At 48.3% G+C, this 16,046-nt stretch overlaps 1 protein-coding gene and 1 non-coding gene across 3 annotated transcripts; one reads left to right on the forward strand and one right to left on the reverse strand.

Moving 5' to 3' along the window:
- Positions 1–1,048: 1,048 nt before the first annotated feature.
- OPN1SW (opsin 1, short wave sensitive) lies at positions 1,049–10,800 on the reverse strand. Of its 2 annotated transcripts, XM_034671650.1 has the most exons (7): positions 10,499–10,800; positions 10,340–10,414; positions 4,114–4,320; positions 3,645–3,813; positions 2,941–3,106; positions 2,292–2,531; positions 1,049–1,185 (listed from the first exon to the last, which is right to left on the reverse strand). In XM_034671650.1, exons 2-7 carry the CDS (start codon positions 10,356–10,358, stop codon positions 1,066–1,068), a joined length of 921 nt encoding a protein of 306 aa, XP_034527541.1. In that variant the 5' UTR covers positions 10,359–10,414; positions 10,499–10,800; the 3' UTR covers positions 1,049–1,065. The 2 variants fall into 2 exon arrangements, with proteins under 2 accessions (XP_034527541.1, XP_002913469.1); XM_002913423.4 differs by lacking the exons at positions 10,340–10,414; positions 10,499–10,800 and having other exon boundaries at positions 4,114–4,465.
- Positions 10,801–10,939: 139 nt separating this feature from the next.
- TRNAP-AGG lies at positions 10,940–11,011 on the forward strand. The gene has a single exon. It is a non-coding gene; the product is annotated as a tRNA-Pro (tRNA).
- Positions 11,012–16,046: the final 5,035 nt, after the last annotated feature.

Raw genomic sequence — 16,046 nt, forward strand, 5'->3', positions numbered from 1 at the left:
TGGGGTATGCGTATGTCCTTTCTTCTCCTAAGAAATGGAATTCTTGCTTACAATGATGGGTGCTATAAAATGTCAAGAAAAGGTGGTCTCCTGTGGTCTCCTTACCATATTCCCTCCCCATCTCAGAGAAGTTCGGCCTTCTCCCAGATTAGCTATTCCTTCTTTATTTCTGAAATCTTCTGGCATCTTTCTCACTACAGCTGTAACCCTTCTTTGCTTTCTTTGGGCCATTTAACTGGAGAGGAGTCCAGCTGCTCATTACATAATTTTCTGATACCAAACACAAGCCATTCCTGAATGTACACACAACATTTATCTTGACTTTTACTTCAAAAAGGCTCTTTTTCAGAGGGTGCAGAGGGAAAGCATAAAGTATAAAGTAAAACAGTTTTTTGAACATTTTGGTATAGTTTATAAATGGTATTAAGATAGACACAGTCATTTTGAGAACATGAAGGGAATTAACGGTTTACTAAATAATGCAGCTTAAGACAGATATATAGGTTTAGCCAAGTTGGGTGGGGAACACCTGGAATAATCCACGCTGGCGGGGCTTCTGGACACGGCTGTCCCTGCCCAACTGTAGGATTATTGTCAGTGTGGGCATAAAGAAGTTCTTCCAAACTCGTGTTTTGGGCCTCCTCAAGGTTTTGGTTTTTTCTTTATATCTTTCCGATTTCTAAGGTGTTTAAGTTTGTTCTAATTCAGAATGTATCATCTCAGAGCAGATCCTCAGTAGGAAAAAAAATTACAAAAAAGGAAGATAATTATTATCCATACGCTGAAAAATCAGCCATACTCCTTTAAAGTTGCCTCATACGTGCTCAGTTCTCCGGATGCTATGAAGCCGCCTAGGAGTAGAAATTGAGGATCGTTGACAAAGCCTTCGGAGTGGTCTGAAGTAGACCCCGTTGAAACAATAGGAAAATGAAAAGTTGGCTCCCCTAATTGCTATTATACCCTTCCCATCTTTTTCTTCATTTAATAGTTTGATTTTTGAGAGAGAAAGAAGAAATTTCCCTAAATGTAAAATCCTAGTTGCTACAAATAAGCCAGTATGGCTCCTTAGTTGGGGCCAACTTGACTGGGCGAGACAGTAGAGACTTCTGTTTTCTGGGAGCTGGACATTTCAGAATCATCTGTCATGGACTTCCCACACACCATCTCCATGATGCAGGCTCGGAACTAGAAGGAAAGGGCAGAATTGGAGATAGCCCCTTGCAGACCAGTACAGAGGAGGTGACGTCAAGAAATGGGGGGGGGAAGAGATCTCATTCTTTGTATCCCCAAAGCCTTGTGCAATGCCTTATACCCAGTATCTCTTAACGTGTTTTTTTTTTCTTTTAAAAGATTTATTTATTAGAGAACGGGCGGGGGTGGGTGGGCAGAGAGAGAGAGAAACAGACTCCATGCTGGCATGAATCCGGACGCAGGGCTCTATCCCAGCTACCCGGAGATCATGACCTGAGGCGAAGGCAGACGCGAGCTCCCCGGGTGCCCCTTCTCAGGCGGTTTTGAATATATCTCCCCGATCCTTAGAGCTACTCCTAGGTCTACAGTAATAATCCCTACACACTTTGGCTCAGAGGCTTCACTGTTGGGAAAACTCAAAGCAGCACCTGCCTCTTCAAAACACTCAAGTCCTACCAGAGTAGGCCTGCCCCCCACCCCGCCATTATTAGAGGGTGCTCCCGATTGGAACGAATTTCCATCCAGAGGTTTTGACTCCGTCTCTATGGACTGAGGAAACAAAATAGCTATTAATAATTCTCAAAGCAGGGAGTTTGCCCTGTAAGACAAGAACTCTCCTAGATTTATCCAAGGTTGGGTTTTTATTAGCTCAGATACAGGATTTGGGATAGGAGGCCACTTGGTACCTTCAGATAAGCTGTGTTAGAAATTTGTGCGTGTGTTGTGATTTCTGTGCTTTGCATATGCTCCTGCAGGCTGGAAGTTGGAAGGGAAAGGATTAAGAAATGGTGAAATGGAAGGACTAGGAATTTAGGGGAATGATCTATTAGTTTTTCAAGAAAATAAAACGCTTTCATTCTCATCCTGCCCTTTGGAGCAACCTGATTTTTATAGCTCAAGTTCTGTTTTCTCTGGGTTCTATTACCTTGTCTGGATGAGCACACCTGTCTCCCTGTGCTAACCAAGGGCTTCCCTTGTTCACCCCTAGACACCGTTTGAGTAGGGTCCAAGGTGCTTTGAATCAGAAGTCGTCGGTGAGAAGAGAACCAGGTCTTATGAACTGGATGGAGCCTCATAGGAATGTGAATAGAGAGCTTTACCTGCTTATTCATGAAGCAGTAGATGATGGGGTTGTAGACACAAGCACTCTTGGAGAAGAAGGCAGGAATGGTGACAAGCCGTAAGTCCAGCCCGTGGTTCCGGTTGTTGACCATATACATAGCCATTGCGGCATAGGGCGTGTAACAGAGACAAAAGGATCCCACCATCACCACCACCATACGGCTCACCTCCCGCTCGGCCTTCTGGGTTGAAGCGGACTCCTGTTGCTGGGCTGCAACCTGGGCAGAGCACGGAGAAACGTTCTCTTCTCCCTGGCCCTCGACTCCCGTATCTCCACCCTTCTACCACGGAGGCATCCACTCCGGTCGCCTCTCTTCTGTCTCAGCTTCTGGCCTAGTGCCTCTCGCTCTCCTTCCCTGAGGAAGGGGGGGATGGAGACGGCTCTCTGGTCTGTGACATCGGAAGGGATCGCTTGCATCTCTTCGCACACATTTGAGCAGAGAGGACCCCGCCCTACTCACACCATTTCATACTCCCTGCCCCCACTTCTTTCACTGCTTTTAGATAGCCCCTCTACGTGGCTGTGGACATTTCCAGATGTCTTCTGTTCAGAAGCACTCACCATTCTTCCCTCTCATCTGGAGGCCCCTGGCGCCCTCCTCCCTGACCCTCACAGAAATCACTCACCGCCCTGAGGGCTCCCAGCAGCTGTGAGTAGGAGAAGCAGATGAGGGAGAGAGGCACGATGAAGCAGGAGATGAAGAGGAACCAGGTGTAGTACTCGCTGCGGTACTTGGTGCCCACGGTGTACCAGTCGGGGCCGCAGGAACACTGCAGGCCCTCAGGGATGTACCTGCAAGGGACCAAGCGCTCACCCACTGGACAAGCAGCTGCCCACTGCGAGGCTCACGCAAGAATGAGCGCAGTGGGAGCGGAGATTCCTGGACCCTACTTAGAACTCAGAGGACACTCAAGGACTTCACGAGCAGGGGCGGTTTCTGTCCTTACCAGCTGAGGCCGTAGCAATTCCAACTGCAGGATAGACGTTAGCACTTGACTCCCACAGCCTTTGCCCTCACCTACTCCGCTAGCTTTTTTAAAGTGGAAGTCAGGGGCACCTGGGTGGCACAGTCAGTTAAGCATCTGACCCTTGGTTTCGGCTGGGGTAGTGATCTCAGGGTCGTGAGATCGAGCCCTGCACTGGGCTCTGTGTTCAGGGCAGAGTCTGCTTAAGGCTCCCTCTCTCTCTGCCCTTCCCTGACCCCTGTGTGCTCTCTCTCTCTAAAATAAAAAATTTAAAAAATAAAGGTCAAAGACTAAGGTTATACCCAACTCTTTCCACCCACAGCAGCCCATACTCCTAGCTCAGCAACACTGCCCTACACTCTCACCGGCTCCAGCCAAAGAAGGGTGGGATGGAGACGCCAATACCGATGGTCCAGGTAGCCAGGACCACCATCAGCGCGTGCTTGGAGGTGAAGCGGAAGTTGCCGAAGGGCTTACAGATGACCATGTAGCGCTCAAAGGCCAGGAAGGCCAGTGACCAGCCTGTCACCAGACCTGTAGTGAAACGTGAGGGTCATTGGGGTAGACCGCCCCACCCAGCCTGGCAGACAGAGTGGAGTACAGATGGTGGAGCAAGCATGGGGGATGAGGGAGTTGGACTGGTGGTTGCTGAGGAGTTTGGGATTGGGTCAAACTTCTAGTCCCAGCTGCTTTGTACCCAATGATGGAGAGCACCAAGCTCCTTTTCCCCAGGTTCCTCGTTAGGGGCCCACTCTAACCCAACAGTCTTGTCCCTGGTTCCAATCCTGGAGCAGTCCTTTGTCTCTCCCGCCCAGTCTCCTTCCCCTGTAGTACCTGCCGTAGAGCCCAGGAAGGCCTCCAAAGCACAAACATGGCGGCCAAAGATGAAATATCCATGACAGCTGGCGATGAAGACAGTGGAGACTGAGATGCAGTAGACGAAGCCCGCCAGGGACACATTGACCAGAATATAGTTGAGTGGCTGTCGCAGCTTTCTGTAGCGCAGCGTGGCCACTAGCACCGTGGCATTGAGTGGCGTCCCTGCAAAGAAGACGAAGCCCATGAAGACTGCCTGGAGGCGGAAGGCCCAGATAGGGCCAATGTGGTACTGAGGCCCATCCCATGGCCCCACCAAGGAGATGTTCTTGAACAGATAAAACTCCTCCTCCCCTGACATCTTACTCATGGGATGTCCCCCAGGCTCTCTGGTTCCTCTTATAGATTACCTTCTCACCACCCCTTCTCCCCCCCAACAAAGCCCCTTTGGGGAAAGGATGGCCCCTGGAGCCTTTTGGGCTCCGTGAATGATCAGTACTGATCCTAAGCCTCCTAAAGACAAAGTTTGAGATTAGAGATGTCCAAGCCCCCACCTAAACCTCCTTTCGTGGCCCCAAAGCCGATTGTGTGTTCTTGACCGGATAAAAACACTGGGCTCAAAGAATCAACATGCAGGGCTTGCTGGGTGCTGGAATGAATAGGAATCGGCTCGCTGCAGCCCGGGGGTGCTGACCCATATTTAGCAGAGATGCGTCCACCACTTTCTCTGTGTGTGTGTGTGTGTGTGTGTGTGTGTGTGTGTGTCCTTTGAATGGTACTATTGAGGGTATGCCTTTCGGTTTGGCTTCTGGCGCACCTCCATCCCTATACGTTTCTGTGCCCATCTTCTTTGTGGAAGGTGCCCCCTAAGTCTCCCTTTCCAGAGATCTTGGGCTCACAGCCAGCCTGGGGGGCAGCCTCGGGCCACAGAAGGGGCAGAGAATGGGGAGCACCCTGGGTGGGAGCACCTTAGTGAACAGCCTTCACAGATCAGTACAGGGCAACTGGACAATGCTTGAAGTCTAAGGCCTCCCTGGCTGCCTCTGTTTCTTCATGTCGTCTACCCAGGGAGGTTTGCTGCTCAGACGCACCCCTCCCAGCCAGGCTGAGGTTGGTTTGCTTGCCGGCTCCACCTTGAGCTCAGCAGTGCCCAAGTCGCCACCGTCGTGCCCTGTCTGCCCTCAAGTCCTGCCCGGCTCTCACAGCCGGACTCAAGACCTCTTCTGTGCAGCGCACCCAAGGGCCAGCTCTGCCCTAAGCTCTGCCCTGTGGAAGTGTCCCCTCCCCACCGTGAGCGCAGAGATAATGCGACGCGCTTTACATACAGGTAAGGGAAAGTGAAAGGATGGCCCCTGGTGGCACAATTGTTTGTATCACATGAATCTCCCACAGGGAAAAATTATAAACAAAATATGAAAAACAGCTCCTGGAAAGTGCTCTAAAGTATCCCAAAGCAGGCAGCAACGGAAAGGACCCAATCCTTGAATGAAAGGAGCCATCTACCCATACATGGATTATTGCCTGAGAGCACTCCCAAGTCTAGCCGGCAAGGGGCAGCTGGAACTCCAGTGGAAAGTGCCAGCCTTCATGCCCCGAAGAGTCAGAGGACAGAGTCTGGGGCTCCAGAGAAGCTGAAGATGGAAAGTGGGTCTCCTGGAAGGAAGGGCACCCCAGAAGAGGAAGTCTTCCTGTCAACAGGCCAACTCCCATCCAGTCCTAGGCTGCCTGACGAGCTGTGCAAGAAGGGACGTCCAAGGAGCCCAGCAACGGCGGGAGCCGGAGTTCTGGAAGCTGAGCAGAGCTTCAGGCTGCTATTTAGGACAGCAGAGAAAGAGTCTGATTTCACCAAGTGAGAGGAACGGGACAAACCCTTCTTGCTTTCCATTTGAAACTCCCAAAGGCCACACCTTAGGACTAAAATCCTTGTCCCTTGAATTCTGAGCTAGAAAGGCTCAAAGGAGGCCTGCCAGCCATTTGTGAGAGACTGACGTGTCTGCACACACGCGTGCACACAGACACACACACCCCACAGACGCTCACCTGCAGGTAGGACCCCGGCAGAGACCCAGCTAAGTGCCAGGATTGCAAGGCCACTCGGTCTCCACTAGGTTGCCTGGGTCAGCTGGTCCTCTGCCCCGGGTAGGCTCTGATGACCAGGGCCAGAGGCCATCCCTGAGGCCGTGTGAACGCTACCTCTGGGCAGGGCCTGGGGCCCGTTGGCCTGTGCTGAGTGGAGCGGGTCAGCCTCTGCTGTCTTCAGGCCTCTGCTGACGTGCCCACGTCTGTAAATGGGTCTGCGCTTGGGCTGCCAACCCAGCTGGTGTGGGCAAAAGACACCCCACGGCCCTCTCACTGGCACTCCCCAGGCCAGGCGGCTGCCCCCTTGGCCTCTCCTAGGTCCATCCGAAAACCTTTCCAAACAGTCCCTTCCCATCTTATTCTACCAACATCAGAGGGGAGAGGGGTAGTGGGCCCAAGGTGGGAGCAGCCCAGCCCCAGGTAAGATGGGGCAGATGCCCAGGGCCCGGGGGTGAGCCTGGGGTGGTGGACAGCTCGGGCCAAAAAAGAGCCTGACCCAAGTATAGACTCTTCTAGGTACCAACACGGGACAACACATTTTCAGAGTCAGCGAAGTCGTGGAGTAGGGAGCAGGAAGATTTTCAGGAGGGTACATGGGATAAAGGTGGAGGGTGATGGCATAAACACTGAAGACGCTTTAAGTACATTGAACATATACAGGTCCTTTTCGGGTTTAAAGTTGCTTTGTTAATTTAGGAACATGATAATATACTAAGGCTTTACAGAAGATTATGTTAGGTATATTTAGATGAGGATTTCTCCACCTCTACACTAGTGATCTGTTGATCAGACGATTCTTTGCTGGGGGAGGGGGCGCGGCTGTCTTGTGTATTGTACGATGTTTAACAGCGTTCCTGGCCACTACCCACCGGACGCCAACGGCACCAGCACCACCTCAGTCATGATGACCGAAAATGGTTCGAGACACAAATATCGCCTGAGAGGCAAAACCACCCCCTGCCCCCTTCCCCTCCAGTTAAAAAAACTACTGACTTAGATTTGGACGTATGAATGTCCAGAACCAAATGGAAAAAACAGCCAAGAGGAAATTTGTTTTTCCAGTCATTCTAACTGTCTACAAAAGGGGGATTTTTTAAAGATTTATTTTCTCATTGTATTTATTTATTTTTAAAGATTTTATTTGACACGCACACAGAGAGAAAGAGAGAGCACAAGCAGGGAGAGCCGCAGGCAGAGGAGGAGGGAGAAGCAGGCTCCCCGCTGAGCAAGGAGCCTGATGTGGGGACTCAATCCCTGGACCCTGAGATCATGACATGAGCTGAAAGCAGACACTTAACCAACTAAGCTACGCAGGTGCCCCTATTTTTCCATTTTAGAGAGAGAGAGAGAGAGAGAGTCTGGGGAGGAGCAGAGGGAGAGAGAGAATCCCAAGCCGACTCTGCGCTGGGGACAAGGGCTGATGCAGGCAGGGCTCGATCCAACGACCCTGAGGTCGTGATCCAAGCTAAAACCAAGAGTCAGATGCTCAATCAACCGACTGAGCCACGCAGGAGCCCCAAAAAGAGGATACTTTTTGAATAGTTTTAGCATTTGGGGTTTTTTTTTTCCTGTTCTTTTTAGGAGTTTATTCATTTATACTCCCACTTTTCCAGAAATAGTTTAAGGGAAGTTTGTGGGAATATATGGGACACTAACAAGAAGTCATGAATCAAATGTAGGAGCAAAAGAAGAAGAAAAAGAACAACAGTGGGGAGTTCAAACGTCAGGAATTAAATTGAAATGTGACCACCCATTCATGCTTTCAAGCAGCTACACATTTATGTAATTCCGTGTCCAAGAAGTAAATGCAAACCAACTGTTCTTGGGGTTATGACAGACAAAAATGCCTCCCTAGGGACTACACAAAGGAGACGTTGGTGTGATATAATAAACAATGTCTTCAGGAACATTCCCGAATGGACAGAACACCCAGTTTCACAGGAATGGGTATACTCCTGACGACTGCCCCTCACTATGGACTCGACACAAAGCATTATTCAGAGTTGGACATAAACCAGAACCAGAGCTCCGCTGGGCTGCTCTGATCCAGAGGACATTTAGGCTCTCCGGAGGCTTGAAATACATTTCCCTTTGCCCTCTCCAATCATTGCTTCTCTCTGCCTAGATTTCCATAATTTAATTTCTGTTTTTGAGTGGATTATAGATATGTCCAGGACTGAATACTCAAAAAGTACTGAAGAATATACAGTGAAAAATCAGCTTACTTCCCCCCCAGTTCCCCTGTCCCAAGGCAACCAGTGTTGGCTTTTGCTGTGTTGTTGATACATAGGAGGTGGCAGTGACCTTGAGATGATGTGTTGTGACAATGTTGTCTGTTAAAAACTGACCCAGAAGGGTTCTCCAGACAAATGATAGATAAGAGAAAGGTCTACTCGCTGACGTGGAGATAAGAGAAAGGTCTACTCGCTGACGTGGATGTGAGGAATCGTCAAAGGATTTGCCTGACTGAGAGCCGCCCTCTCTTGGAAGGAAAGGGAGGAAGCTCCTAGAAGTAGAGCCACGGTTCTCCCCAGAGAATTCCATCTATGGCTTGTTAAACGCAGAGACAAACAAGTCATTGAGGGCCTAAAGTCCTAGTGCCCACAACAAGGCCACAGTAATTCTAGCCTTAGAGGGGAAAGTGTATGGTAGGGTGCCAATGGCATGCCACCAGAGCGGCATTTTTTTCCCCAGACCCCTGCCATCCTGGAGGCATCAGGCCATGTGCAGGGCTGTTTCATAGCTGTCTCAACGGTGAAGAAGGGATTCCTGGTATTTAGTGGGCAGGACGCTGTTCCAGACAGGCCACACAAGGAAGAATGATCCTGCCTCAAAATTGAGCAGCACCCCCAGAGAGAAACCCTGGCTGGACTCCAACCCCCGTCTCATCCCTGAAACATTCTTAGCCCCTAGGAGCCTCTCGTGGAGCAACCTCACTTCCTGGCACATCTACCAAGAGAAGCAATTTAGGGAATGTGTGCTGAGGTAATGGAGTGACGTGTTGAGTGTGCTATTATTTATAAGCCAGTTTCGAGCTGGGGAACAGCTACCCAAAAAAGTCTCTTAGTTTTAGAATAGATGAGCTGTTGCCTTTTTCCCTGGCCTTGATTTGTTAGCGGAACCAGTTGTCTAGTCCGGCCCTCCCTGGATGGAGATCACGAAACTGCCCTGGATACAAACGAATGCTGGCCAATCCTCTTTCTGAAGAGAGCAGCCATTCTTCCTGCCTACCCGAGACAGGACCGGGTTCATTAGGAAGCCTCCTTGAAAGGATGGAAGGCAGGAGGCTTTCTTCAGGCTTTCTTCAGGCTTATGGTTTCTACTTGGAGCCAAGAGATGAGGATTGACCTGAATGTCTGTTGCCCCTAGTGATTTTTTGTGTACTCCCCTGAGACTTTTCTTTCGCAGACTCACTCACTCATTCATTCCACAGACATTTGCTAAGTGATGTCTACAATAACAGTTGTACTGTGAAGATGAGATTAATGTGGTAAAGTGATTACACAGAGCCCAGTGCATAGAAATGCTTGGGAGTCACTTGTCAGCAGGATTGCCAAGTGCCGGACACGAGACTGGACCCAAAGACCAACAAGACAGGGCTCTGCCCTCTGTAAGCAAGCAGGGCCTGGTGGTGGTGGTGGGTGGGAAGGCGGGGTGATGGATATGGTCCAATGGAAGATACAAAAGACAGAGAGCCCGGCAGAGCCCACTGGGTTCTCCCACAAGACCCCAGTTTCTGAACCTCCCCCTCACTGTCACTGGGGAAACTCCCAGCCAGAAGGAACCCACCCAGGCCACACTTAGCTTATTAGCAGGTTTTTTCCTGCAGCCTCCCTGGGCAGGATGAAGAAGGCAGGCTGGGGTGTGGGAGGGAGTGTGAGTATTTACAGGATGTATTCCCATCTCTAGTTTTCTAGAAAGTCTGGGTAGCTGTGTCTACTGTGTTTAAAACGACTTCAGATTTAGATAAATGTGCCTCTTGTAAGCTGAACGCAGACCAGTTTCCTTTTCTTAAAATAGGTACGACACCTATCTCATAAGATTGTTATAAGACTAAGGAAGATCCGCAAAGCACAGAACACACTACCCAGCCCATGTTAAGCAGGAAGGGGCAACTTTCCTATTGAGTGCTTTCCCCCCAGCCTCATGTTGCCATCATACTAACCCTCTCCTTCGTTCAGCATCTTACAGTCTGCAGACCGCCTTCCCAGACATCGTCTCGCCCGATCCTCAGATTACCCTGCAAGGCACACAGGGCAAGTGTTACCTCCCCAACTGACAGGTGAAGAAACTGAGTCAGCAAATGTCTTCTAGTCAAGGCGACCTGGGTCAGTCTTCTGCTTCCTCCTCTAGGAGGCTGATGATGTGGAGGATTTTTTCTGGTGGTCTGATCATGAGGAAAGAAAGAAGTGCTGTTCTTCACGGGCTGCAGGCTCCCTCAGACCTGGGGCTCCCCTGGAAAGTGGAGGTTGCTGGAACCTGGCTGCTTCTCCGTCTTTTCTCACCAGCATGCCAGCAAAGTCCACGTGGTAGCCCCGGGGGAGAGCCGGCTGGTCCCGGGGAAGGGGCCCGGCCTGGAGCATCTGCGTGGCGCCACAGTGGGCCAGGGAGGGGCGGAGAAAGCCCAGAGAGGCCAAGCCCGCTGGAGTGCAGCTGGCCTGGGCTGCCTGCCAGCCTGGGAGAAGATTCCACCTCTAGGAACCACAAACTGCGCCTGCTGCTGATGTGGCAGGGAAGGCACATCTGGCCAGACAGAACTGCCAGTGGCTCGTTGGTCTAGGGGTATGATTCTCGCTTAGGGTGCGAGAGGTCCCGGGTTCAAATCCCGGACGAGCCCTTGTTTTCTGATTTTTTTTTTTTTCCTGTACTCCAGCATACACTGCCTGCCCTTTTTAGGGGAGAGGCATAAAGATGGCCAAGTGGTGAGTGAATAAAGGACCCTAAGGACAAGCCGCCAGTCATTCTCCCCATTTAGCCATGGCCACTCCATTTTTTCCACTGAGGCCAAATGGGGCAGAAGGGGACTGGCATGAGGAGCTGAGCTAGAGAAGGTTAGAGTCAAAGGCTTGCATTGTGTTAGGCAAAAAGAGCCTTTTGTGGGGGCTCAGATGAAGAATAAATGATCAGGACAATTTGGGGGGTGGGTCTGGGCCGCTGGAGGTCAAGAAAAGACAAGTTCCTTGTATAAAACTTAAGCTATGAAATGCACTGGATTCGAAGCCCAGAAAGGTAGGATTAAAGTTACAATTTTGAGTCTCAGTTTTCCCATTGGTAAAATGGGAACAGTAATACTTGTTTCTTAGATTTCTTGGGAGGGTGAAAGCAATTGTATGTGAAAGCCCTTTGCAAACTGTAATGCACCTTACAGACATAGGGATTATTTGAAATAATACTAAAGATAAAGCAAATCTAGAGAGGAACTTCTGGCAACACAACAGACTGAACTAATGTAGCTATCTCCTCACCCAGTGCCCCTAAAACACACACAGAAAGGTTGCATAAAATAGATTTTAAAAATTAGTATTAGAGTGCCTGGCTGGCTCAGTCAGTAAACCATGTGACTCTTGATCTTGGGGTTATGAGTTCAAGCCCCACGTTGGGTGTAGAGACTACTTAAAATTTTTTTAAAAAACCATTAAAACAAAATTAATATTTGAATAATGCAAAAATTTATTTAAAAAAGAAAGAAATTCCATGGGGGGCCTGGGGGATTGGGTGGTTAAGCATGCAACTCTTGATCTCAGCGTCATGAGTTCAAGCCCTGCATTGGGCTCCATGCAGGGCATGACGCCTACTTGAAAAAAAAAAAATAGGAAGGAAATTCCCAGGTATCAGAATTAAAGAAGGAATACAAAGCCAAAGAAAAGAAAAGCAGGGTATGCCTGCTTCACTTGGTTCAGTCTCTAACTCTTGATTTTGGCTCAGGTCATGATTTTGGGGTTGTGCGATCAAGCCCTGAGTGGGGCTCCGTGCTCAGCATGGAGTCTGCTCTGCTGGAGATTCTCCTTGCCCCTCCCTCCACTTATGCTCTCTCTCTCTCAAACTAAATAAATAAAATCTTTTTTTAAAAAACATAAAAGAGGGGGCGCCTGGGTGGCACAGCGGTTGGGTGTCTGCCTTCGGCTCAGGACGTGATCCCGGTGTTATGGGATCGAGCCCCACATCAGGCTCCTCCGCTATGAGCCTGCTTCTTCCTCTCCCACTCCCCCTGCTTGTGTTCCCTCTCTCGCTGGCTGTCTCTATCTCTGTCAAATAAATAAATAAATAAAATCTTTAAAAATAATAATAATAAAAAATAAAAACATAAAAGAGAAGAGAAGAGGAAGCTGTCAGAGTGGCCATTGGTGGGTTTCAGACACAGATATATACCCAGGCACCTGGAGTTGTGTTTTAGTGCGTCTAGTTACAAGATATGTCACTTCAGCCCACCAGAGACGAGAAGCTGGGCTTAAACACTCTGCACAAAGCTCAGAATGTCGAGGATCTACTTTGTCCAAGAAAAACGATGCACACCAGTCCAAGGAGCCAATGAAAAGGAATAGCAACACAAGTCAACTCAGAAATTAAAGTCTAAAGCCTAAGGAAATGCTTGTAATTGCATCTGGATTTATTTTCTCTACATGATGCTGAATCCCCTGTCAAGCACAGAAATTAAATCTAAACCTGGTTTAGGACACTTGGACCATATAGCCCCACAGAAGCAAGAAAGAGCTCCGTCTTTGAGTCCCCTGGGTGGCTCGGTCGGTTACGTGGCCGACTCTTGATTTCAGCTCAGGTCATGATCTCAGAGTCCTGGGATTGAGCCCTTCGTTGGGCTCCATGCTCAGTGGGGAGCCTGCTTGAGGATTGTCTCTCTCTCCCTCTGCTCCTCTCCCTGCTCATGCTTTCTCTCTGTCTAAAATAAATAAATAAATCTTTTTTAAAAATTAAAAAAAAGAGGAGCGCCTGGGTAGCACAGTCGTTAAGCGTCTGCCTTCGGCTCAGGGCATGATCCCCGTGTTCCGGGATCGAGTCCCACATCGGGCTTCTCTGCTGGTAGCCTGCTTCTTCCTCTCCCACTCCCCTGCTGTGTTCCCTCTCTCGCTGGCTGTCTGTCACATAAATAAATAAAACCTTTAAAAAAATTTTAAAAAAAGAAAGAAAAGAAAGAGCTCTGTTGCACTGTTTCATAACCCAGGGCATGTGGGACTCTCACTAAACAAACAGCTACTGAAGAAGAGTTCACAGTAAAATACCAAACTAGACAAGGAAGTAATCTACCATAAGGAAGAGTCATCAGACACAACAAATAGAAGAATCAACATTCCAAGAACTGTGCATAAGAAACCAACATGAAAAACACTATTTAATAAGTATACTTAAAACTACTAAAGACAAGAAAATAAACCATAATGAAAATATGGCACTAAAAAAAAAGCACCTTATTGAGAAAAAGAAATAAAACATAGGAAAAGACATACCACTGAAATTAGACTCAATGACCCATTAAACAGTAGACTAGACCCAGCTGATAAGAGAATTAGTGAATTGGAAGACAGAGCTGGTGAAATCATTCAACATATGGAGAGGGGGAAGTGATGAGATATGAAGTATGAAAGAATAGTTAAAAGACACTAGTGAAAGCATAAGACAGCATTAGCAACAAAAGATTACAGAAAAAAATAGAATATCTTCCAAAGGCCAAGAGAAAACTGTCAACCTAAAATTCTATGCCCATTAAATTTCTGTTTAAATTATAGGAAATAAAGACATTTGAGAATGTTCACCAAAGACTTTCACTGAAATGCTGCAAAAAGATATACTTCATAAGAAGGGAACAAATAAGAAGCAAAGACTGAAATGCAAGGAGGAATGGTGAGCAGAGAAATTTATAAATATGTTAGTGAGTCTAAATGAGCACTGAAAAGCCACTGTTAGTGGGACATAAACTGGTCCAACTGCTTTGTAGAGCAATTTGGCAATCATCAGTAAAGTTTAAGATGACATATTCTATGACCCAGAAATTCTACTTCTTGGTATCTACATTAGAGCAGTGCTTACATATATGCCCAAGACATGCACAGCACTGACCACTAAAGCATTGTTTTCTTTCTATTTATTTAGTTAGTTGTTTGTTTGTTTATTTGAGAGAGAGAGGTACCCGAGAGTGGGGCCGGGGGAGGGGCAGAGGGAGGAGGAGAGAAGCAGACTCCCCACCGAGCACCCAGCAGGAGCCCATGCGGGCCAATCTCTAGAAATCCTGAGATTGAGACCTGAGCTGAAATCAAGAGTCAGATGCTCAACCAACTGAACCACCCATGCACTTCTAAGGCATTGTCCTCTAACACAGAAAACTGGAAACAGCCTAAATGCCTATTAGCAGAAGAACGGATAAATAAATTGTGGTATATTCAAATACTGAAATAGTATTCAGCAGTTAAAATTCATTAGTTGGAGCTAAATGAAACATGGATAAATGTAAAAAAAAATGTTGAGAGAAGAAGGTTTGCAGAATTTTTATTTATTTTTAAGTTATCTCTATGCCCAGTGTGGGGCCCAGACTCAGGACCTGGAGATCGAGGGTCACATGCTCTACCAACCAAGACAGCTGAGAGCCCCCAGATAGATTTTTTAAATACGCAAATCAATATTTTGTTGTTTGTGGATACAAATGTATAAAGTAAAACTGTGAAACCATAAATAGAAGGGCTATCTCTGAATCAAGTGTGGCAAAAATGAACAGTTGCTGGATTTCTTTGGTGCGTACATGGACATTTGTTGTTTTATTCTGTACTGTGCTTTTCTGCATGTTTGAAATTCTCACTTTTTTTTCTTTTTAATGGGCCTTTAGAAATAAGGGTAAAGGGGGATAAATGGCTGCATCGATCCTTCGAGAGGATGATCTGTTGGGATGGGATTAGGGGGAAGGCTGAGTCCAGAGTCCAGGGATTACAAGGATTAATTCAGATCATCCCCCTGAGTGATTACCTGGCTGGCATCCCCACCACTCCTGGCCCTTCAGACCTGCAGCCCTGGACCACAGTCCACTTCCCCCCATGCCTACTAAGCCCTTACCTCCTGCCTCCTAACTTCACCCCCACCCTCAACCCAGTACGATCTGGACAGGATTTGCCCAAATTTGGGTCCTGAAAACAGACTGGTTGAGGTCTGTCCTGAATGCTCCCCAAATCAAGGGTGAATGGTGACCTGAACCCCAGGAGCCAAGGAGAGATTAGTCCCTAATACTCAAGATCAGAGCTCCCTGAGGAGAGCCTGGATCACTGGATGTCGCAGTTGACAACTTCCTCTCCTGCCCCTCCCTCCCCGAACCAAGAAATCAGCAGTCAAGGTCAACTGTTAACTGAACTTGCAAGCTGAGCCAGGACCAGCAGGAGCTGTGCCTGGGCAGAGCAAACAGCCACTGGGCTTCCAACCCTCCCCCTTGTCAGTCTCCAGAGTTCTATGCCCCCATCTTGACACCTTGCCACTTCTCCACCCCCATGCCAGCCATGTCTAAACAGGCCTGGTATCTGCAGCAGACTCTGAATGGGGTCTTCGTGGGCTTGCTCAACACCCTTTCCCCACAACTGGATCACCCTGACCACAGGATCTGGGGTGTAATCCTGTCCTCTGAGGAGCAAAGGAAACCTTCTTGATCTGTGCTCATCTCTCAGAGCACTGAGCCTGGGGGTTTGAGAGGGAGAAAAAAAAAGAGGCGGGGGGAGGGAGAGGCTTATAGGGCAACATTATACTTAATAGGCAATAGTTAATTCCATGTGAAATCATACACTGAATGATAAGATAGACTTAACTGGGCCGTTGAGAGATTTACCTTTCTCATTTATTGTGTCAGATACTTTGTCAGATGCTGGAGATATAAAAATGACTAAGGT

The sequence above is a fragment of the Ailuropoda melanoleuca genome, chromosome 1 (assembly GCF_002007445.2).
Source record: "Ailuropoda melanoleuca isolate Jingjing chromosome 1, ASM200744v2, whole genome shotgun sequence".
NCBI lineage: Eukaryota > Metazoa > Chordata > Mammalia > Carnivora > Ursidae > Ailuropoda > Ailuropoda melanoleuca.

Excerpts from the sequence above, each read along its gene's own strand:
- OPN1SW (XM_002913423.4), bottom strand. The coding sequence starts at position 4,465 with ATGAGTAAGATGTCAGGGGAGGAGGAGTTTTATCTGTTCAAGAACATC. Across the intron at positions 3,107-3,644 it reads CCCTTCTTTGGCTGGAGCCG|GTACATCCCTGAGGGCCTGC; the intron begins GTGAGAGTGTAG and ends GGTCCCTTGCAG. Across the intron at positions 2,532-2,940 it reads TGCTGGGAGCCCTCAGGGCG|GTTGCAGCCCAGCAACAGGA; the intron begins GTGAGTGATTTC and ends TGCTCTGCCCAG.